At 36.2% G+C, this 24636-nt stretch overlaps 2 protein-coding genes across 6 annotated transcripts; one reads left to right on the top strand and one right to left on the bottom strand.

The window, feature by feature from the left end:
• Nucleotides 1-11: 11 nt before the first annotated feature.
• Nucleotides 12-10105, bottom strand: LOC105689038 (nucleoporin NUP35). 4 transcript variants are annotated; one of them, XM_048652413.1, is made up of 4 exons: nucleotides 9962-10105; nucleotides 3690-3768; nucleotides 1366-1476; nucleotides 12-1289 (listed from the first exon to the last, which is right to left on the bottom strand). In XM_048652413.1, exons 3-4 carry the CDS (start codon nucleotides 1474-1476, stop codon nucleotides 414-416), a joined length of 987 nt encoding a protein of 328 aa, XP_048508370.1. In that variant the 5' UTR covers nucleotides 3690-3768; nucleotides 9962-10105; the 3' UTR covers nucleotides 12-413. The 4 variants fall into 4 exon arrangements, with proteins under 4 accessions (XP_048508370.1, XP_012261211.1, XP_048508376.1 ...); XM_012405788.3 differs by lacking the exons at nucleotides 3690-3768; nucleotides 9962-10105 and adding exons at nucleotides 1649-1818; nucleotides 1904-2503; XM_048652419.1 differs by lacking the exon at nucleotides 9962-10105 and having other exon boundaries at nucleotides 3690-4158.
• LOC105688997 (elongation of very long chain fatty acids protein AAEL008004-like) lies at nucleotides 4233-22686 on the top strand. 2 transcript variants are annotated; one of them, XM_048652393.1, is made up of 4 exons: nucleotides 4233-4352; nucleotides 19992-20243; nucleotides 20425-20668; nucleotides 21956-22686. In XM_048652393.1, the coding sequence occupies exons 1-4, from the start codon at nucleotides 4248-4250 to the stop codon at nucleotides 22522-22524; spliced, it is 1170 nt and encodes a 389-aa protein (XP_048508350.1). In that variant the 5' UTR covers nucleotides 4233-4247; the 3' UTR covers nucleotides 22525-22686. The 2 variants fall into 2 exon arrangements, with proteins under 2 accessions (XP_048508350.1, XP_012261106.2); XM_012405683.4 differs by lacking the exon at nucleotides 4233-4352 and adding an exon at nucleotides 15076-15477.
• The last annotated feature ends 1950 nt before the right edge of the window (nucleotides 22687-24636 follow it).

The raw sequence follows: 24636 nt of genomic DNA, 5'->3' as shown, positions 1-24636 counted from the left end.
TTCATCATCGATTGTCATTATCAAAAAATTACGCTTTATTTTATACATAATTATTCGACATACGCTGAAGAACATTGGAAAAAGTTCGAAAAATTTGATGGTTTGTTATAATTATTATTACAATTATTACTATTTCACAGAATGGGTTAGCATACATAAAGCATATCGATGTTCATTTTTCTAAAAAGGAACAATCATATTAGCTTTGGAAATTACAACTATTCAGCAAAGAACATACTGATGTTATGTAGAGATGTTATCAGTCATGATTTGTTGCGCATTGACAAATGCTAGATTATTGTAAAGCCAAATTAATTATTTGGCGAATAAAAAGTACTGTCCAGATCAATTAGGATCGGGATAACTGGGACCAAAATGGTGCTTGAAATCGCGGATTCTAAAGTTTCATTGGACTACCAACCAAACATATACTCCATCGCTTTGGAAACCAGACCCGTAGATTTCTGAGGCACATTTTCTGGGGATACAACTGATTGAGGACTTAAATGCTGATTATACCCTACTGCCAAAGGACGGGCGTTCTGTATTCGAGGTGATGTGGGCAGTAATGTGCCGGGGTAATTAGGGGAAACCGGATTCAATCTATCTGGAGTAGCAAAACATGCTGCACTGCTGTTTAACTTGGTTATATTCTCTTTATCCGATCCCAAGACTACACCTTCGTCTGTGCATGGTTTAACGCCAATCATTATAGACCCTGCTACTATATGACCATTGCAAGCCAGAGCTCTATGAGCGTCTTGTTCTGAAGCACACTTCAAGTGAATCCAATTACCTTGGGCATGTGGAGCCTCCCGCTTGTCAATGATACGCACTCTGCTTGACAAGTGAGATAACACCGCATTGAAAGAGTTCGGGGTAAAACCAAATACAGTGACCCACTGCAGCAGCCCTTGCATCGGTTCATTAATGGACAAATTAGTAGAGTTATCTAAAAATATTGAATTGTTGATATTGTTGCCTACTAGCATTCTGGACTGATTATTGGTGACGTTTAAGCCAGCTGTTGGGGAGTAAGGACCTATCGATTGTGGCGATTCTAATGTATCGAACAGACTTCTTGTAGGAGGACCCCCGGTCTGAGCCTCGGAACCAATTTGTGGCCCGTTAGGACTCATCACATTACCGAGCATTGCTTTTTGCCGATTAGTCCGATAGTCAGGGGTGCCATAGTTCGACGTTGGTGAAGGCAAACCCCCGGTGTTGGATGATCGAAATTGGGTGTTTCTTGGAGTACCTTGGGGACTCATTATATTCAATCTAGCAGTCTGAAGCATGAAAAACACACAAATACAATATTACGCCCTATGATTCAAACAACTTTACTGCAAGGTAAATTCTTACATGATTAGCATCTCCTAACAAAAAATTTGGCAGATAAGTGGAATTTGCTCCTGGACTTCCTGGTGTTTGCGCTGGACTTCCTACTGGAGAACCGAGAGTCATGGGTTCCATCTGAAATGTGTATACATTTTATAAATACAATCGACTACATGATTTGTGTTTACCGTATCAGAAGGTTATGACATTAGGAGACTGAATTCTTTGCAATTTAAAAGAAGACCACTTGAAAAATAAACGCTGATGATGAATACTTTCAATTCTAATTAAAACTCGGTGCTCTTACCTCAGAATTTTATTCAGAAACGGTTTCTCAATTACAGTAGATTCTCCGTTTCTATGTTATTACTAAAAACTGTAACGGCGGGTGACGGATAAACATTTCAAACGGTTCCGTTTTATTTCTTGGTTAAATTTTTCGTGCTTCTCTTATTCTTCGTTGTGTGGCGACACTTTCTATTTCAAACATTATCAAAGTTGTATAATCCGCAATTTTACATAAAATTAACAACTGCATTTCCTAATTAATCGTGCTCTGTACCTTCCTTAACTGTATTGATGCTCCATTGCTGAATAAGATTTGAAATAAACTTTTCAATCAAAACGTACTCGTACCATTGAGAATAGATAGGGTATCGTACTTTCAAAACGCTTTCAATATCGGGGCCTATAATATCCCGGTCCAGTTAGATCAAAGAAGGAGCTGACCCGGAAAAAAGACAGTAGCGATTTTCCTTCGCGAATCATTAGGGGGAGGTCACTACCAGTCTACATTTTGGTTATCGGAATGATGTTTTCGGGAATCGCACCTGCTGGCTGCCGCCGCCATTTTGAACTTAAGGGTGAATTTTTATTCATCGAATAACACGTTTATTCTCAATTTCACACGAAAAGTGGTAATAACATAAATTATTTGAAATTAAATTTCCTTTTATTTGGGTGCTTTTCGTTCTGGGGTGGGGGTGAAATTAAAAATATTAATCCTAGCGAAAAATTGATAAGGACTAAAGTTGTCGGAACTTTAATTCTAAACAACTTTGATGATTACGATTTTTCTGTGAAATCGAAAACAAACGAGTTATTCGATAAATAAAAATTCACCTTTGAATTCAAGATGGTTGAAGCCAACGGATGCGATTTTCGGGAACCGAAATGTACACTGCGCTAGTAACCCCCCCCCCCCCCCCCCATGGTTCGCGAAGGGAAATCGCTACTGTCTTTTTTCCCAGTCAGATCCTAATCTGACTGGGCTAATAGTTGAATGAAGACGTCAACGATTGTTCATACTGGTCGATATTATGCGTATAAAGATAAAAAATTAATAAATAAAACAAAGTTGATGACATTATTGATCAATTTAAACGAGTTTGCAAATCTCAGCTGTGAGAAAGCAATGTCAAATAATAATGAATTATTCATCATCATCCGTTTTGCAGTATGTAGGTGTGTGTGTATAATTATGTATGCATAACGTTTGAAAAATTCCGATATAAATATAATATAATATTACATATAATATCATACCATACGTATAATATTTTCGTTTCTTGCGTAAAACCAATAATAGTACATTCATAATATGCAGATAGCTTTAGCACGTTAATTTTAATCAATTATTGAATTTCGCGGGGTGACTGACTGGGACGTGTTACCCTCGAATGCATATATACATATTCAATGCAGACACATTTAAACACGTAGATATAGTATGTATATGAATTATGTACCATTCGCCAAACTACATGCAATCACGAACCAATTTCATGAAGTTTTTTGCTGGTGCGATAAAGTCTGAATGATATTATGATCTAAGTCCTCTAGCTACAGATTACAAATTTAGTATAGCTGCAATTATACAAAATTTGACAACTGATTATAATTCATAGCCATAAGCACTGCATGGTTAAAAATAACCCGAAAAAGTATAAAATGAAGAAAAAAAGTGCAGATTAATACGAAGATGATGAATACAAAGTACTTTATATACCGTCAACAACATTCGTTGAGCAGTTTGCTGATAATTTACAATACAGCACGAGTGCGCCATGACTTTAAAATCCAATATGCAGCTATTCTAGGCGATTACATTTTTCTCCGTTTCTTTAAATTATTGTCATTAATTTTATAATGACAATGATTTTTCGACACCTTCTTCGACAATCCGTTTAGCGATGTATACTCGGTATTATTTCGCGAGACATCGTACGGGATTATTGTCGAATATAATCGATGATTATGAGCAATTGAAAATCCTCGGTAAGAAAAGAGAGACAAATTCAGAATCGTCGGAAGCCAATTTCATAGAGAAAGAAAATACAACAGCGTACGTTACAGCGTCGTAAATCGGCGCGCCTTCATCGATGGCAGGATTATGAACTTGTGCCATCTTGAGCGTCAATGGGAAATCTGTAATTATAATGACGATAAGGTTCTAAAATAACGAAGAATCCAGTACTCGGCATTATAAAATATCGTTTATGTACACATACGTGGCGGGTACTTCTAGTTCATTAAAATTCATCTTTTTGCAACCTCGAAAGACCACCTTATAATATACGCGTGCCATGAATATATGGTCACAATGAAGGACTCGGGAAGCATTAGAAAAAAATATAAACAATTAAAAATCGTTCGATTTTCTTTCCAGCATCACGTTCAATTTTTCAATTCATTCAACATGACCGAACTAATTCACGTTTCATCTCACTTATCATTTTTAATTACCCGAATTCCACATTTGTCGAAGCGTAAATGTTTCTTCGATTTTCAAAGGACAGCTGTGTATACATACAAAGATGATCTAACGTAAACACTTATACCTATGAGGGCGTGGTTGAATGTAATGATAATTTTTCAATTTATACGCGAAGTCCTTCAGCAAAAGAATGACTAGCGGCACGATAGTTATTCGATTTCAATGTTATATTACACCTTCAAGTACGCCGACTGCAGTCTGTTCGATCCATTTCAACGATAAAATACAAACAATTGTGAGTAAATAAAACAGACGTTACAGATTTTAATTGCATATTTAGCTTGGAATCAGCCAAAAAATTAACGGTAGTATACTTTAATGGCTTTCGGCTACTGTAGGTGGGTACTTAATTCATGAGCTAGCCAAAAATTCCACGCCAATTAGATTGACCGTCTTGCGTGCGTAGGTACTGCACGAAGGTGTTTTGTCTAGAGACGCGAACTGCAATCAAAGGCTGCAATTTTTACAATTCCGTTCAAGGACGATTTTCGAGCTAACTTTTAATAAAATTCCATAATTTCATGTATGCTAATTTGTTTACCCATACGATTCCGTGATCCGTAATATCATATATATATATATTGTATAGAATTCTTTATTTCGATTTGCAGTAATATCTGTGGCTCTTTTTTTTGCTCACATTTTTTTTTATCAAATTTCGTATCCGTAGCCCGCAGCATTAGAGATTTCATATTTGTATGACAAATAAAAAATATCGTGCAATACCTCGGTGAACATAGGAAAATTACTACAGCTGACAGTGGAAGAATTAAAAATAATAAAATCTAGGCGTGCCGATTTAATCATTTACTGGTCATCGTATTATTATTTTATTATTATATTTACGATTAACCAGTCATTTACAAAGAGGACTCGTATACATATATCGTGGCTTGCGTTGTGAGCGAGTAAAATGAATGATCAGAAAAAGGGTTATTAACTCGCAAAAAATTAACGTAATGTTTTGAAAGGAGCTCATATAGAACAAGAAAAAAAAAACGAATATGTTTTACACTGATTGATACGCGCACCAGCGTAACGAACGTGTGATTAATATTTTTCGTTTCCATAACTATAGTACACACATAAAAAACAAATGGTGCGGTCAATTAGGCTGCAGAAGCCGCAACGTAAATCGATTATAACATTACCACATTGATTCATAAATTCCGTGCAACATCCGATGGAAGATGAAGAATTGTAAACACCTGCATTTTCCTTGAAAATATGGGTAACACGTAAAGGATGATATCACACGTTGGATAACAAGGGTATTCTTTTCATTTCGCGTATAAGATTACAAGGAGAAAATATTGCAAACGAATCGACGAACAAGTGAAACATTTTCATCCCTTCTTCTGCAGCGCGATCGTCAAATACCGTTGTGAATTATGAAGTAACTGCGATTAAAAATCGTCCAACGAAATCGATTAAATTATACTCACAATGAATCACGATTCGCGTCAAAGATTATGTGAATTGTAGATGGGTGTTAAATTTTCGTCATTTTATGGAATAACGTTAAATGTATCGTATAATCGCTTTCGGTGCGTAGGTATAACAAATTCCGAAGGTGAACTTGATTTGTCCAGAGAAAGGCGCTGCGGGTGATTGAACTCTCTGCAAAGGGCGTATCGTCTGGCCTTGAACATCTCGTCGCCCTTGTTCCTGGTGTACAAAACTCAAGATGTACTTCCGCAAAAAATACGTTGTCGTATGGATACGAGCTTAAGTGCAGTATGCCTATAAATATATTAATTCTCGAATTCTTGACCACGAATGAGTCAACATATGTTCATACGCGATCACATCCGATCGCGGCAAGGCAAATTTTTAGCCACGTCGCAGGGAAAGGATCGAAACAAGGATATTTTCGCCCACGTTCCCATAGTTCTTTTTTTTTTCGTTTTTAACAATCGAATCAACTTTCTGTTGGATCGGTAGTTGTGACCGTTATATTCATTCGTACATACAAATACGTTTGTATATGACACATTTAAATTCGATCTGATTTTGTCAATTATCTCGATTAAATATATTGCGATATCGTCAGCGCCTCGGCGTCCTTGATTCAATTCACGCGGTATGCAGGAATAATTGTCAGATCGTTGCTTCCTTTTTCCCGCTGTTTTCATTAATTTTGTACAACGTATATCGGCAGTTATATTTAAAATAAATTTCGGATTTACCTTCTTCAATGTCGAATGCAACAATTCCGATATACATCCGACGATCTTCGAGATTGATCTATTGTAATTCGCGGCTAATTTGTATACGTTATATTATATTATTAGAAGTGAAAAAGTAATGAAAAAATCGTAGCAAAAAATTTTGAGGTCAAATCGTCGATGGCCATTGACTGACGTAAGTCAACGCGATTCGTGACATTTTCATTGATTATAGATTCAATCCTGTTGGCTTATCTAAACAGATATCGATAATCCGAAAATTGTTGAAACGACGATTAGGCTGAGTTTGAATTTTATGACGATGAGGATGGTAATGATAATACACGGCAATTTATCATCGAGTAAAATAAAATCAACAATATTTGATGGTAATGGATTTTCTTACATAAGAAATTCTTGTGCACGAGATTGTCAATGTATATGTAAATGACATTCGGGCGATCGGTTAATAGGAATAATAATAAAAAAAAAAAATGAGGAAAAAATAAAAATGCGACATCTGTATTTCAGCCGTGATCGTCGGTTTCTTAATTTTTGTATTTTCATAAAAAAAACATTTTTCATCGCGATTGAACGATAAAGATAATTCTAACATGATTTATATGCTACGTTAAATAATGTGTGACGCAGAGATCGGCAGATATAATCTAATTGTTATTTTTATTGACGAAAACGTGTTTGAATTCTGTATGAAATATAATACCTCATCACGATCATCATCGATCGGTACTACACGATAAAAAAATCAAACGATCGGGATACATCCCTCTTTTGGAAAAATTGAAACAAAAAAAATTTATACCAAACGATCCTTATTCTTTTGCCATCGAGGCGCTGCGGACGATAATAAAATAGAATTCATACTTTTCATCAACGGGATTTTGAACCGCGAAAATTTCAACTTCATGCATAATGCCATTCAACTTGCGCGATTAAATTTTGCCATTACGTATTGTCCAGACAACCTGAATTTAAAATATGTTTATACTTATACATGCAATCGAGCATTCCTCTTCGCCGCGAGTGTTGATTTCTGCATTCATTGTTCACGTTCACGACATAGCGTAGTAGCGTTTGTGTTTACAACATGATGACTAGCGATTCCAATCGTGTAATTAATCAATTGATTTCATTAAAAATCCAGATTCTTGTTGTAAAAACCAGCAATTGTAGATGCGGCATACGACAAACGACAACAATATACATCGACCGCGCTGCGGGATGTGTTTTTGTTTGGTACTTTTCCTGGCATCGAACTCTCTCGGAAAAATACCAAGCTAAATAATTTTGTCTATAATAACAGCGTGTGGAGCTGGTTGCCGTTTCTTTTTTCTTTTTCTCATCTCATCTTTTATTTTTCTCCGATCCTTGTTATCGCGTCGTTTAATGAAATCTTTTTTCATTTTTGCTATTGGATTCGCAGCGCTGGCAGGTGAGCGATAAAATTCACGTTCTCGAAATTTCTGACTAGATATTTATCGGTCACTACCAACTGACGTGAATCCGCTTTTACACCGCCGATACGATATAACTGGGACTGTGCAGACGTTCACATCTATAAAAAAAAAAGAGAAAATATCAAAAGGATAAAAAAAAACCCACAATTCTTGTGGGTCGATTTTTGTTGTTAGTCAAATTTTCGGGCCAGTAATCCTCTCACCTGAATCACAAGACTGTAATGAAACGAAATAGTTTTTGGACGTTCATTTTTTTTTTCATTGCTTTAGATGGTTCGAAAATTGTCTAACAGTCAAGTATGGGTTAATGTGCAGGATGTAAATTTTCTCATTATTTTTATATCATTGTTTTATTGATTCGATTTTTTTCTTCATCTCGGTTCGCATCCACGAACACCAGAGTTTCGAATCCTGCGATTTCACATATTGTAATTACGTGCACTTTATATTATTATACATCTGCACACATATATACATACAAAGGTGAAATTTCATCAAACACCCGTTATTGACGAAAGAAGAAAAGAGAAGAAAAATCAACTTTATATTGACAAAATTTATAATAGGTAATGATAACTAAATAATGATATACGTACCGCAGAATCTAACAAAAACATGCGTTAATGAAACTATAATTGATTGACTTTTAAAATGTTAGGAAAAAAAAAAAATTTCACGTCATATACAAGCTTCGATACGCATACAGAATTATAATTTGCGTGCATGTATACATATAGTCTATAGAATATATTTCATATTTCGTTACCTAACCGCGAACTGTTGCAATCTATTCCACTAATTATCCCGTTATTTTCACGCTAGTTATTGAGAAAAAAGTACGAACAAAAAAAATCTCACAAAAACTCGAGAATCTCAGGCAGCAGACGTACGCACGTATACGTTCGACACGAGTGCAGAGAATCGGCACGCTTGTTACAAAAGGCTGTAACATGAACATAATTAATGCGTTGTTACACGTGTACGCGTTATACCTTGCACGACATTGGTATATGTGTTCGCATGTTACACGGACGAATCGATTATCATTCACATATTTTTTTAAATAATTATGAATCGTATACGATAATATATTATAAATAGTAATCCTCTAGCGGGCAAATAATCCCGCCAAGTATAATACGCGAATTAAGTTGACGGATTGGAGTAGCTTCACTTTGGTATGTTTCTCGCTTCCGTATCTTTTGATTGATTATCGGAATAGATGTAACATTCTACTTTTGACCCCGTCCGCCAATGGGAATCCAACGGAACAATTTAGCGCGAAATAAAAAAATATAAAATAAAAAAACAGATTACCAATTAAAAATGAAAATACAATTTAGTTAGACGCACGTACAAGTGAGTGAGTGAGAAACCGAAGACGTTAGTATAACATTACGTACGCGCCTCTCGTTATTTGCGCATAATATACATACGCCATTTCGGAATTTTTGTTCGACGCGCGTTAATTTTTTGCCACACTTTATTCTATTCTGTTTTTTTTTTCGTTTTGTTTTTAAATGAATTATACAATGTGACAATGATATTCTGCGAAGACGATGAAGTATTATCAATTCGATGGTCAGAAAAACGTGAAAGAAAAAAACCAAAAAACAAAAACGAAAAAAGTTAATGAAATTAAAACATCGGTGAGCACCATTACAGAGCAGATTCTAATTACCTCGATATCCATAAGCATCAATATTTATATATCGTTCAGGTTTAGAATGCACATGCCGAATTGAAACAAACGTTTGTTTGGTAATGTGACCCGCCATTGATATGCATATAAATTACTTCGATCTTTTTTCTTTTACATTTATTCCATTTCATTTCTTTATTTTTGTTTCTGCGTTTCGGAATCCGCGGGGTAAACAATCCTTGGATTCGTTATTTCGGCTCTATTAGCCATATACATGTATATGTATATGTATACAACGTATACAGGAAATGAAAAACGGAGCGGAATCGTTATTGCGTTTGTAGACCATTTGAAGAAATGAAAAAAGAGAAACGGAGAAAAAGAAACGGCAGAGAGATTGGGAACACAAAATACCAGTTCCTGGTTTAGATCAGCTCTACACCGACGCAAGCTCCGTCGAGTAAATTCTGTACTATTAACACCCGATTTGCAAAATGGTATAAGGCAAGAATGTCGACAATCATCATTGTTTATAGTAATATGAGTACATACGTACCGTACAGATTTCCGAACGTCGTTTGACGTCATCGTATGTAACCGGGCGAAGTCCGTATATTTATTTGTTATACAAATCCATGTATAAACTATACGTTCATGTCGTACGCACATAAAAAATCATCAGGCGTCGCGGCCATGTTGCCTGAAGATGAGCCATATTTTTTATTAGTAAAAACTTGGATAACACAATTATACGTGTATTGTATATTACGCGAGAAAAACGTATATAGTTAACATACCTATGGGTATAACACGAACGACGATCGATCGAGTCATTCGAAGATTTACTTAGTTCATACAATTCATATAAGCGAAGCTCGCCGCGATAAACTTGAAAAGTAAACAATTACGCGAGAAAATAATGACGAAATTAATAATCGATAGGCATGTTCATTAAAGTTTACCCATCCGACGAGAAACAATCAAGTTATACACGGGGCTAATCGAATGTCATAGGGGGTCGCATTCCCGTACATAGTAGACGTGTACGTATATGTATTATATGGATGTATTAATTTGAATAACTTTTAACAATCTCATCCGGATCGTAGCTATTGACGTCTTTCGTAAGCGATTCATTGCCAGCGCATAGATACTCCTATTGAAAACGAAGCAGTTTCTTCTCTCGTTCTTATTTTTTGAGAATTCCGATAATGATGATAACGTCGAAACGTATCTTTCCAGTTAATAGCGACGATTTGCTATTTATATACGCAGCTAATGACCAGTGCAAACCGCGATGTGAATTGGCTAATGAAAAAAAAAGCAGGAAGAAAAGATGTTCTTCGTCTCTATAAATTCGCGAAGCGAATCATTTCAAATCACCGAGGTGTACAGCAGCTGAAAAAGGAACAAAATTTTAAGACCAGATTCGTCCATCTGATCATCTGGAAGTTTCGTATTCAAATATTTACGAGAATATATGTATAGGATGTAAGGTGCGGATCGAGAGGATATTTATACATCGCGGAGGAATAATTATGAGTATAGGAGCAGGAATCGCGTGAACTTATCCTGCTTTGGAGAAAATAATTCGATGTAGCTGCCAACTCGAATTTTTCGTTGTTTGAAAATCATTTATATGACATACCGACGAGATACGAGACGCGAACTTTTTTTGCTCTTGATTGAAAATTAAGAAAAAATAACCTAATCACTTCTCATTCTGGCTACCTTGCTTTATTTAATGTCCGAAAGTTCACAACTGCCAATGAGAAGAAATTTCAAATTTGGGCGAATAATCGATCTGAAGAGAGAAAACTGCTGCAGAAATTTTTAACGAACGAAATTTATCGATGAATTTTTTTACACCGGTTGTACACTGGTTGTAAAAATGATCGTGACTTTTATGATTCCTCAAAAGTCCTTCAAGGATGAAAAAATTCCAACCGGAAAAAAGGTCTCGTTGAAAAAATATCCCATCGCGTCACCGGTGGGTCGGGGTGCATCGGAAAGTAAGAAAAATCGAAAGAAACAAAAGCGATGATATCGTAACGATATTTATGATTGAATATAAAATTCGCAGTGTGATCAACCTAATTTGAAGTTATGATGATCTGCTAGTGAACCTTGAATATATTATCTGAGTATTACCTGATTCAAATTATTCGAAAATGCGATTATGATCGATAGAACGTAACCTTTCGGTCCGAATTCGTCATTGATAACCGAAATTTTCGTTGGAACGAGAAAAAAAAACTGAAATGAAACGAATCGTTCCTCATTGGCTCTACCGGATATTTGATCGTATCAGATGAACAGTTTTTTTTAAGAAAAAAAAAAAAAAAAATGCGAACATAGAAGGATGAAAAAATGAAAAATGAATAAGACATTTGCTGTTTGAAATTCATCCTACTTTTTTTCATTCTCAAATTCAATATTAATTATTCAAAATAATATCGTTCTGGAATAGAATTGGCTATTCCCATGAAATTACCACAAATTTGAGATTTAATAAGTTCAAGGTATCGCCGAATTAGCTGACAGCTTCGGCAGAACCTTATACGTCTAAATATTTTCTACCGCACGATTTGATCTTTTTCAAAGCGTGATTTTTATCAGGATTATTTGATCCGGACGTCCTGAAATAATTTACGGTCGCGATCGACGTGTTAATTAATCTATGCAGATATTATACAGCTATAATCGGGATCGATACACGAGCTGCGAGTTCATTTTTTCATATAAAAATTTTTTTTCTTCCTTTCAAATGTTACCCCTATTAATTCGTATCTCGAGAGCATTTGCCTCTTCTTTCCAAGTCTCTTCTTCCTTTTTTTTTTTGTTTCATTTCAATTTCGTTTCTTTCCACTCGCATAATATCATATTGCAGAAAGCGAGGGGAACCCCCCACTCAAATTTCTATTCAAGGTGAATTTCATTTTTTTTTGTTCTTTCTAAATTATTAAGTCAATAAATAACAATATAGGACCGCAACCGACTGCAGCAGCATTAAATGCTAATGTAAATTAAGTTGCACCACCGTAGCGACCTATATTATTGCATGATAACGAAAATCAGAAAAAAAGTAATCGGAGTGAGTCTATAAAAGTGTACTTAAAATGACGCTGTTCAAAAAATTCTCGGAGCTATTTTTTAATCGGATTTTTATGGATGTAATTATACGATTTGATTGCACTCGCATTCAATGAGGATTTAATAGAACAATAAAAAAATTTACGAAAATTTCACTTATTCTTTAGTCATTCTTTCAATGAATATGATCAATCTCTAAAATAAATTCAAAAATCAACAATCAGCTATTTTCACGACGATATTTTCTCGACAATCTACAACCCACAATAATTATATGGGCGTAATAATTTTATTAATTTATGTTTTTTTTTCTTGATGCGCTTTGTGATAAAAACCAATTTTTACATTATTTTATTTCATCAGTTTTCTGAAAATTAAAATCACATGTTTACCAAACTCGTACATACTGGTAAATGCGGGCCGACAACTCGAAAAAACAGTCAATGCAACGAAATTAAAGATCTCATGATTATTATTGTTTATCGCAATCCGTCTCACTGACCTAGTCTACAGCGCTATGCGTAATATGTGTGCACCGAACATATGTATACATTATGTATTTTATTTATTTTTTTTTTTCCGATGACACGCATTCGTAGTTAATTGAACGCCATATTGTGGCGCTACAGGCGAGGACCCAAGTACTGCATACGATGGTACACCTATAATTACCGTGCGGTCGAAGCGTTAAAATATTAAGAAACGACGAATGATGAATAACTCAATGAAGATAGATTCGAAATATGAGAGATACATTTCGCAACTCGTGCAGGGTACAACTGTACGAATTAGTCGATCTTTGACGGCGGCCGTAACGCGCTCGATGATCGACTTTCTAGTCAAACCCGCCTCACATTTTCACAGATATAATTCGATCGAGCTTATTACCGCAGCGCGAAGGGCTGTAATTATTGTACGTAATGATATGTTTGAGAGAGTCCGATGGATTAGAAAAATACCATCGTCCGATCCCAGCAGACGAATTCAACTGCAATTAATTTGTCCGTTCACAGAAAGAACAAAAGCTAAAAGGTACTGTGCGACCAAATTCACGATTCTTGCAGCAATTGGATGAAATGATCGCGTTTGCGATCGAAGGTCTTTTCAATCTATTCGTTGAACTGGATTTTAGATTGAAATTTGACGGACGAGCGTATAATGTTTCTATTGTTTTCACGACTCGTTGCGCCGCAGTGTCGATGGAACGCGATCGCGATTGATACAGCGTCAAATCCGATGTTCGGTTTCTTGTGTCGATTGCGGGGAAAAAAAAGGGAAACAATTTAAACAGGTGCGAAGAAAAAGAAGGCGAGAACGAATCGAGGTTTTCTAATACCTTACACGCGTTTGTCGATTGTTTAATTGCGTAGACAATGATCGCGGTCGATGTTCCTTGATTATTTGAAATCCGACCAAAATGGAACAGACGAAAAAACGTCATTCGCGATGCCATTATTTTTTGCTTCGTTTGAAACTCGAAATTCGAACAGCTTTCGTCGTCGCATGCGACACACGGCGTATATATACGCATGGGAAGAATGAGATGTAATGTGCATAATATACACGCGTGTAAATACTGCTGTTGTATACATCATCTGGTGTAAAGTGAATTACTTATGTCGAGCCATTCACTGACGTAAATCTAACTGAAGTGACAACTACGGTATCATCGTACTGTTCTAAGAACGTATTATATATATAAGCGAAAAAAAAAAAAAATAATCGAATTTTAAACTCGAAAGAAATTTCGAATGGTCACACTTTATTTCCATAAAAATATCTGAAAATTAACGATCATGCGTTACCAATCTTTTTCTCACCCATTAATCGATTTCATCGTAATTTTCACATATTAAACTGATTGTAATTAGTATCATAATTATCTAATATGACGTAGACGTGTATCGTTCATAAGTATATTTGATGTACGTATAATAATTTCTTATGCCTCTATTTTCATTCTTCGTCTCGTGGAAAAAATCCAAAACCTAAATTATTCTATGTCACTGATCAGATTGATGTAAATTATCAAAATTATGGAAAATAGATTACACCTACCCATACGTAGTACAATGAAAAAAAAAAAATTAAGAAAATGATGAACTCCGTTCATTTGAACGTCGTGATGCCAAGAATTTAGATATAAAAAAAAGAAAGAAAAAAAACGAAGAGGTTGAGGGAGAGGGAGGGGAGCTGTCTTCGTGATAAGAAGTTTTTTGGAATAACGAATTAATTAATAATTAAAACTGTATAATATGAAGGAGGTTTCTGATTCCACACATCCAAAGATTAGTATGTTATAATGTAGACCGATAATCGAGAATCCATCGAGGAATTGAATATTGAGTTAGTATTTCGGGTGGGCGATAGACGATCGTCGGGTGGGAGTCGACCGAGTGAATTAGTCGCGGTGTAAGCCTTAGGGTAGCGAAGTGACGATCGAAAGAAAATGAGAGAGAAAAAGAGAGAGCGAGAGAAGGAGGGGGGATGGTGGGGGAAATGTCACGTGGGAACAGGTGAGTTTCAATGTGGCGGCAACCTGCAGCTAACGTAGCCGATATAAGATCGGCATTGGTTCTCGTAAACCGCAGTCCGTTCATCGCGGAATAACTCTAACGAGGCAAATTCTCACTTTTGTTGTTTACTTAACAATAAATAAATAAAATTGAATAAAGGCATCAAACAGTATCGTACACGGATTTCTTTTTACATTGGTCGCATCGCTCAATCATTACGGTATAATACATTTAACGTCGAAATCGAACAAAAACGGAAACATATTATAATTTTATATAAAAAGTGAAAATTGAAATTTGAGTTTTTCTCTTAATACATAAGAAAGAAAAAAAAAACAACTGTATCGCTAGTACACGTGCACAGGGTCTGTTGGAATAAAATTCACTGCCATCGATTACGATTCAACCCCATTTGGAGATTGTTATTATAAAAAAAGAGAGTTAAAAAGAAATACTGACAAAAGTGAGTAATAATTATTTATATCTATTGTATTACCGTATCTATTCAACGCGTGTGTTATACTTATACATACGTATATCTAGCGGTAAAGAGAAACATAAATTTCTTAAATTTTTTTATTCTAATTTGATTACATTTTTTTTTTTTTTCGCGATACAGTGCAGGCCGATCGAATACATACTTATACGTTACAGCCGTGTGTACCGCGCAGCTGCAGTATTTAAAAATCGAATGAGTTGTAGTATAATGATCGCGCGCACTGCTCTTTGTTAAGATCACTGTAGATCTAGGTATTAATCACTGACGTTTTTGTTCAAATCAATTGGAAACCACGTCATATTTTAAATGACTCGATCGGAAGCCAATTTATAATATCTCACAATATTCTGAAATCACGAACGAATGAACTGAGGCCACTTTGTTACATATATCGCGCCCTATAACTCGATTGACATCGTTGAATATTTGAAAAAAAGACAAAAAAAAAACAATTCACATTTTACAGGTGCATAGTTATTGAAACAGCAAATGCGCGGTAAATGCTATAAGTGTATACAGGGATTTACATTGTGGATACGTACATACGAACGATGTAATTATATGTGCTCATCCACAAATTCACTCGCTAGAAATGTAGTAATCCCTTCAAACATAGCTCTTACATTTTGAAAGTAAATATATACCTATAACATACGCGCATAATTGTCGTTAAATAACGAGCCCGTGCGTTTCCCTTTTGCGGCACGGGTTTAGATATTTTCAAATTTTAACACATTTTATAAATAGATGTACGTTACAGGTGCATGTGTATACGTACGTACAAGCATAGTCGTAATAATAATAATAATGATAATAATAGTAACAATAATAACAACAACTCTAATAATTTGTCGCGAAAATTAGCGACCTCGTGACGAAACTTTTTCTTGAATCGATACGAGAATAAATAAATTTTCATAAAGATTCAGATTATTAATCTCATATAAGCGTTGATCCACATACGCTCGGGGACAAGATATTCCGCGGAAGAAAAGAAAAAGAATCAATAAATTAAAAAATCGAACATTCAAAATAAAAATCAATCGAGGATTAATAAATAATTTCGAATATTGCAGATATACCAGTATATCTCGTAAACAATCAAATTGTTTTTGTTTTCCATACAAATTTCAGATGTCTATAGAAAATTCTCTGACAACTGTATGTACAGAGCAGTTTTTTTTTTTAAATCGAATAATTTCGTATTTCAATTCGTATTTCGAGGTCTCTTTATAGGGAATTTATATGTATCTCCTTACGGTATGAGGATTTATGTATATATTTACACAATCTAGTTTATAAGAAGAAAAATTTGAAAACCGGTTCTTTGTAATGTAAAATACCGGATGCCCGGGATGCATCTTTGTTCACGACGTGTATTGTATAGATATATACGGGTAAACTTCGCGAAAGATCTTTAACCGCAATCTACCTTTACCGTGGAAGAAAAAGAACGAAGAAAGAGAAAAAACCTGTCGTCATAGATTCCTTTCATTTATTTTTCATCCACACGATTTAATTTCACCAAACCGAGATCAAAGTTATCGATATTTTTGCAATCCGCCGGTAAATGATAATTACGAATCAACAGTACGTTCGCGAACGGCGTGAAAATCAACGAGATGACAAACAAATGAATAAAACGAACGACAACTTCGTGTGCGTTAAACGCGCGATACGTGTGGTCGGTTTTGCTGCACCTGACCGGATCATAAATTGCACTTAAAGACATCGATAAACTTTCAACTCGATTCGCATATGGGATTCCTAGCTTCGCAGCGCACCGGCGCAGCGGCTTAACGAAAAAGAAAAGATTTGCCCGTGAATTGCACGTACACGTATGTCACGTATCCGGTTTTCATGACCACGGGGGTGGAATTTACTCTCGCAACGATGATTATATAATGTACGCCTGTGTGCTGGCAGTGAGTCGGAAAATGTCGGAAAAACTGGAGGGACCGGAAACGAGGAAACCTGCACCGATCCTATCGGCAGTGATTCACGATAACGCACGGTTTTTCCACGTGATGAAAATCCGGATCGCGCTATTAAAAATTTAAACGATCTTATCGCACATAAGTTGCGCCACCGCGACATAGCTGCGATGTATTCTTCAAAATACAAACTCTCTTGCTGTTGCACGAAATCAGAAGAGAAAAAAAAAAAAACAACAATAGTAGGTAATAAATTCACACCCGGTACTACTTTTTCTCATTTATTTAGTCGTTGTCTTTTAGTTTGCTTTTTTTTTTTTTCGCTTCCCATTTGTACGCATCATTTATATTTTACAATTCAACTGTTTGTGAATTATTCAAAATTGGCAAACATCTCTGTCTCCTGTTCGAAAACAAATCGCACAGGCGAACCGAAAAAAGATAAATGTTCGATTTTCAAAAATTTCGTGGTGGAATTATGTATCTGTTGTCGTGTGCGGTGCAGTTTTTACGAGCACATTAATCACGCAGGAGTATATGTCGTCATGTAAAGGTGCGTCACATTATCGCGGGGCTGACAAGAGGACAGTTGTCAATCAATGGGAATCTGTAGAAAATTTCTTCGAGCCTTAAAAATTAACGATCGAATAATTATACCGCGTGTATATTATATAGATTGCCAGAAATTAAAAAGATATAAAAATTTTCGTATCTAAGCCCAAGTTTTCCATTGATCAGAATTTACGATTTCATATAGAGTACGTCGAATCTACTGCGTGCGGGTAGAGTTTCAATTACAACCGGCAGAAACTAAAAGTGACAAATACGAGTACAAACCGATGGAATATCATGAGAAAATGTACCTCACCGCGTAGAAGTGCGAAACTTGTATAATGCCTGTTACGTACACGTGCAGGTATACGTATAATTACACATTTTACATGGTATGTAGGTATTAATCGTTGGGAAATATTATTCACATTTGTACAGGTATACGAAACGTCGTGTGGTTTAAACAATAATTATTTATAATTTACGCAGACACGTTCATTTTGTAACAATTTTAAAATGCAAACTAAAACGGGAGGTAGAAAAAAACTGATTTTTTTCTTACACTCTACCTTTGCGAAATTCAATGTCTTTCCGATTCGCGAATCAATTCTGAACCTTTCAACTTCTGATCGGTTCAGACTTTGACAATTTATTGCGTCATGGCGAGGTATAGGTGTATCTGCATGTAATACGTGTACACGGCGCATGATATATGAATCAAGTTTTTAAAGTTGTTCACGGAATGAAGTGCGCCAAGTTTTGCAAGTGAAAAATATCTCGGCGGTGAGGTTTGATTTTTCTAGTGAGAGAAACGAGTTCTCTGTGTTGTAAAAGCTGCTTTCAGTTACACGGCCGTAAGATACGAAATGCTGCTGCCGCTGCCGCTGCTCTTGCACTTTTCCTTTCAAAACATCTCAGGTTATACAAATTGCGAAACACAGAAATGAACTGGAAATCAAATCGAATCGAATCGAAGCTACGCGTACACGCGACGTATAAACTCGCGAATAAATTATCGTCCCTATGGGCCCGATGTGCGCCCGTCGAAGAACCTGAAACCGCATAAAATCCATTCAAACGCACCCGACCATCGAACATTTTAGAAAAATTATACGCATAATCGAGCAAATAAGCACCGCGGCCCAACCTATATGTGTAGTGAATAAAAATATATCACACGAACCCGAAGACCCGGCAGGCCTGATTTCGCAACAAATACAAATACCAGCTACCTACAAATGGCCTACCCATACTTACCTCTACCTTCGCAATGCGTTGCTCAATGGCAGTCGTTGCCCGTGAAAGGATCATACCGCATCGAATAATGCAGGCGATGCCTTTAGCTCCAGGGATAGGTCGAATTATGTTGCACTTCTTTTCATTTTCACCTCTTAACCGTAATTATCATGATTGTCGTTGTCGTTGTCGTTGTTGTTGTTGTTGTTGTTGCTAGTCTTGTTGTTATTATATCTGACTCGAGATACGGACGAAATTCCTTGAACGCTTTGATTCTCACGTGTTTTTAAGTTCGCCATTTCCACGTCTATTTAACGCAAATGAATAAAACAAAAATTCAAATTATACGTTGATAATTTACCGATCCGAAGTTCAATTTTGAAAACCAGTTGTTTTTTTTTTTTTTTTTTTTTCTCTTTCAATATCATCCATTCCTTTGCTTTTATTTGATTTTTTCCAACTCACGTTTGACGTTGTTCCGCTAGTCGAAGGTCGTTCGGATTTGTTCCAAAGTCTCATCACTTACACTCCGATCAACGAAACCGTAGGCTACGCGATTGTTTTTTTTTTTTTTTTTTTTTTCGTTCTCCGGAATACCCTAACCGCGCATTAACGACGAGATCCCAAATTTTTTGGTCCCATGTCCGGCGGATGATTTTCATTCGCCTGCGGTGACGCGGAGTTCGCTGAATTTTGCGTCAGGGATTTCGAGTGGAGTTTATTTCAATGATAGAATTCTCGTTTCTCTAATTTCAGATGGATCAGCTCGTACGGACGGTGGTGGACGGTTACCATGATTTGATGGACAACAAAAGTGATCCAAGGGTGAACGGCTGGTTCCTGATGAGCGGCCCACTACCAACGGCGATCATATGTCTGACGTACGCCTACTGCGTGAAAGTGTTGGGACCTAAATTGATGGAGGATAGAAAACCGATGGACTTGAGGCGGGTCATGATATTCTACAATCTATTCCAAGTCATATTCTCCTACTGGCTATTCAAAGAGGTTGGTGTTCGCTCGATCACGTTTCCATACCTGATACGTTCCAAAAATTTAGCGTGTCAGCCAATCGATTTCGAAAGAGATCTAGGATACAACGTATAATAGATTAGGCTTGGCTACCGAAACGACGACCTTGCAATACGGATTATTGACGGATTTACGGAATTTTCTGTCCTCTTCCCAGTCTCTGGTAGCCGGATGGGGAGGCCATTATTCGCTGAGTTGTCAACCGGTTGATTATTCGAACGATCCTCTCGCGGTCCAAATGACCCACGCCTGTTGGTGGTACTACATATCGAAGTTCACGGAATTCTTCGACACGATATTCTTCGTATTGAGGAAAAAGAACGAACAGGTTTCGACTCTTCACGTCATCCACCACGGTCTCATGCCGATGTCCGTATGGTTCGGAGTCAAATTCACACCAGGTAAGTGTTTAAACGCACAACCGCATAAATTCGATTCGGCGCAGCCCGGAGGCCTTCGGTTTGCGAAACCCGGGGGCGAACGAAGCGGAAACCCGCGGACGCCTTGAATTTCTAACTTATTGTTAGTTTGGTTTCACCGAACTAAGTTTTATTCATTTTCACATTTTTCATACGCATTCCACGCGGAACCGAACTGCTATGATTTTTCCCATCTCATCTTTCTATTTCAATTCTTACTCCGATCGGATCGCGCGGAGCTTCGGGATAACAGGAGTTTTAGGATCGTCTAACGTCAGCCCATTCGCAACCGTCAGCTCCTAATTACGTTGTGATATATAGCGCGAAGAGTGGTACTCTGATCTTTCTTCACACCAACGTAGAGTTTGGTCGTTGAATTTCTATAGGCCAGATTATAATCGGTGAATGGAATACATATTAGCATCCGGAATCACTGTAGATTTTATTTGAGGAATAAAAATGTAATTGATGAAACGTGAGAGACAATTATAGAAGCAATAAAACGCCTAATTATAGCTACTTTTTAACCGATACTGTTACTCTCATAGAATCCTATTATGTATATGCAATTTTCGTTTATTACACGCTATGGACGAATCGCGAATTCGCCTATGAAATTAGTTGCATACAGATACACAAGTATATCTCTCTTACAAACAAATCACAAAATCGAACGCAAATGTGAACCGCCTGAACTTGACGGGCTGCTTACATAAATATTCAAATTTCAAATCAAATGATCACATAAATAATACATAAATGCGTGTACCCATATAACTATTTGTATGTATAGTTCCGCACGCCCGTAAACTTATAGATCACGAAATTAATTTGTCTGATTTCTCAAATTTGATACAGATAGACATTTTTACGCGGGCTTTTATATTATTACCGCATAAAAAGAGATTCAACAAAAAAGTTAAAAAATATAGAGAAAAAAACTAGATGCGCACGCAACGTAACGTATGTAATCGGTCTATTATTTACAGTTAGGGACGAGATGCTATGCTGCGTGATGCAACGTGGTGTTTTTTTTTTTTTCTTTCATTACTTGACGTATATTTTGTCTACGAATATTAGTCATTTTTTTTTCTCTCGTTCTTCGAAGGCCTTTATTGCAGAGATCTTACATTCAAGCAATTATTAAAACCGACCCGTTAATAGGTGTCCTTGTAGATTTTCATAGGTTTTCAAACCTGTGGATACGTACATGATCATTATTTATGATTTTTGACTATTTTCTTATTCTTTTTTTTTTTTACATCACAGGTGGCCACAGTACGTTCTTCGGTCTGCTGAATACCTTCGTCCACATAATAATGTACTCTTACTATCTCCTGGCTGCCCTTGGACCAAAAATGCAGCCGTACCTCTGGTGGAAGAGATATTTAACCACTCTGCAGATGATTCAATTTGTTGCCGTAATGGTCCACGCATTCCAGCTTCTATTCATCGACTGTAATTACCCGAAAGCCTTCGTATGGTGGATCGGACTTCACGCGGTCCTCTTCTACTTCTTATTCAGAAATTTCTACCAAGAAGCTTACATCAAGAAGGCTGCCGCAAAGGTTGCGAAAAATTCGGCGTCGGCAGCCGTTGAAAACAAAAAGGAATCTACTCTTCAGAGCAACGGCAATGCAAAGGTCAACGAAGATTCCGACGGAATTCGTAGCAACGGTAAAAACTGCCCCGCATCTTCTGGCAATAAGGATAACAAGGCAGAAATTTATGCCAATAATTACAAAATGGCCACCGGTTATATTTCGGGTAACGGTTTGAGGAGTAGGGTATTCATAGACGATAGTAGAGAGGAACCAGCGGCGAATAATTATAGCTAATAATCAATACAATAGATCTCACATATTACACTATGAATACCTGACGAAGCCAACGAAATTCTCAATCAAACGATAACAATGATAATAATATCTACGATCAGCTGACGGTTTATATATTTTTAACTGTTTTTTTTTTTGTTTTGTTTTTTTTTTCGTTTTTTACTAATCATCAATTAGAAAAAAAATATATATCTTTTTTCCATCTGACCGTTATAACTGCTGATGACGATGACAATATCGGTGATGACACGATGATTATTATAATATACGAAAGGCATGACTGACGTGATTCTTTGGCATATGTACTATACATATATATGTAATGTATGTACATTAACGTGCGAGCACTAATCACATGTTGGTACAAAAAATGTACACACTTAAAAATTTTCCTAAAAATATTTAGAGGAGAATCGTGTTATAATAATCCTTACGCCATCCCCGTCATAGACGCGAGTGCATTACAACTCGACAATGAGATTTGTTTTGCAAAAATTGAAAAAAAGAAAACTGGAAAAAATTTCACTCTACTTAAAAAAAATATCTCGGATATCCACGAATTTCACATTGACAAACGAAAAGCAGCGACTGCGGAATCAAAAAATTGAGGATACAAAAAAAAGAGAAATCAAAGAACGCGTATATGATGGGTTGATTTTTGATTTGTTTCTTTCGTCGCAGCGAAAATTTTATACATAATAATTATACGTATAAGTACCTTTAGCATATAGGGGCACGCGGGGCAATATGGGGTAGCGGGGCAGAATGGGATACTCCGAAAACTTCGTGAAAATTTGTTCAAAATGATCGAAAAGGACCTCAAACGTCATTCTGGATTGAACATTTTTTTTATTATTTTTCTCATAGATTCCCTAAGTACCCCATATTGCCCCGCGTTCCCCTAATTATTTGTACATATCGAATTTAGAAATATATGTAACATTAGGATATATATTAATTAGTAATTTTTTTAAGATGACGTAACAATAAGTATAATAATAAATGTATCTGTATGTATGTATGATGTATCAATACATGTTTTTTTTTTTTTTTATATTTCAAAACTTGAAACCGATCGTCACATTGATCTTTGATCATTGAATTGGAACAGATTTTTCACCTGCATCGCTTTCGATCATTCGGAACAAAAATTCATAGTTATGCCGCAGGCGTGATCATCGCATTACCTGTAGCCAAGATAAGAAATATTTATTCCACCGGAATTTGAATAAATGTATTGAAAAAGTTAAATAATTAGCCACTTCTTGCCGCAGTAGTGAATAAAATATGAATCGGGCCATTTCTAAAAATTTACGACTCTCGTTTATTCCGAAACGACGTATCATGTATTTCGTAAATGTCGGTCCCAATATCCCCTCGACAAGATACCAATTCCTTTTTTCTGTCTGGTATTAAAAATAAAATCGGACTAAAAAAAAGAAAACTACTTAAATAGCTTTAATATATATATATATATATAGTTGAGGTATATAGATCCGGTATTTCGGATATTTTCCTTTTTTTCCTCTCCATTTAATTATGCACGTTTGGTAATTTTTCGGGAATCCCAAACTCGAATTCGTTCCTTTCCAAAAGGAAAGGAAGGGAAAAAAAAGATACAATGCAAATGATCATTTACGCGATGCATATACTTACGAAATATAAGTATATGCATACATGTATAAACACCTTGTGTAGCAAGGGTTATTTAGAAATCACTCAGTCATTCTCACTTACAAGGAATACAAGGTCATTATACTTAAGCAAAACTCAAAGTTTAAAATGGTACCATTTCCATGCAATCGTGCTTCATGTGTCGTGAATATAATATTCGAGAATTTTTTTTTTACACTTCACAAAATTTGTGCTGAAAGTTATCGACTTTTATATTGCACAGTTTCTTTTTTCATAACCATCATCGTTACTGGACGAACAAAAACTTTAACGACGTTCATTACTGACCGTAAAGAGGGTCATACCCAGAAACCAAAAAACTTGCTGGAAACAGCAGAGGAATTTCTCTATCAGAAGCAATTTCATTTGAGTGCGCTACCTGAATACAAGAAAAAAAGATGAAGGAGAAGGAGAAAATTGAGATTTTGGCAACGGGGC

This window comes from Athalia rosae, chromosome 1 (assembly GCF_917208135.1).
Source record: "Athalia rosae chromosome 1, iyAthRosa1.1, whole genome shotgun sequence".
Classification (NCBI taxonomy): Eukaryota; Metazoa; Arthropoda; class Insecta; order Hymenoptera; family Athaliidae; genus Athalia; species Athalia rosae.
Note: the sequence above shows the minus strand (reverse complement) of the source record. Positions and strands in the feature narration are given on the sequence as shown.

Excerpts from the sequence above, each read along its gene's own strand:
- LOC105689038 (XM_048652413.1), bottom strand. The coding sequence starts at position 1,476 with ATGGAACCCATGACTCTCGGTTCTCCAGTAGGAAGTCCAGCGCAAACA. Across the intron at positions 1,290-1,365 it reads TGTTAGGAGATGCTAATCAT|ACTGCTAGATTGAATATAAT; the intron begins GTAAGAATTTAC and ends TTCATGCTTCAG.
- LOC105688997 (XM_048652393.1), top strand. The coding sequence starts at position 4,248 with ATGACTAGCGGCACGATAGTTATTCGATTTCAATGTTATATTACACCT. Across the intron at positions 20,244-20,424 it reads CCTACTGGCTATTCAAAGAG|TCTCTGGTAGCCGGATGGGG; the intron begins GTTGGTGTTCGC and ends TCCTCTTCCCAG. Across the intron at positions 20,669-21,955 it reads CGGAGTCAAATTCACACCAG|GTGGCCACAGTACGTTCTTC; the intron begins GTAAGTGTTTAA and ends TTTACATCACAG.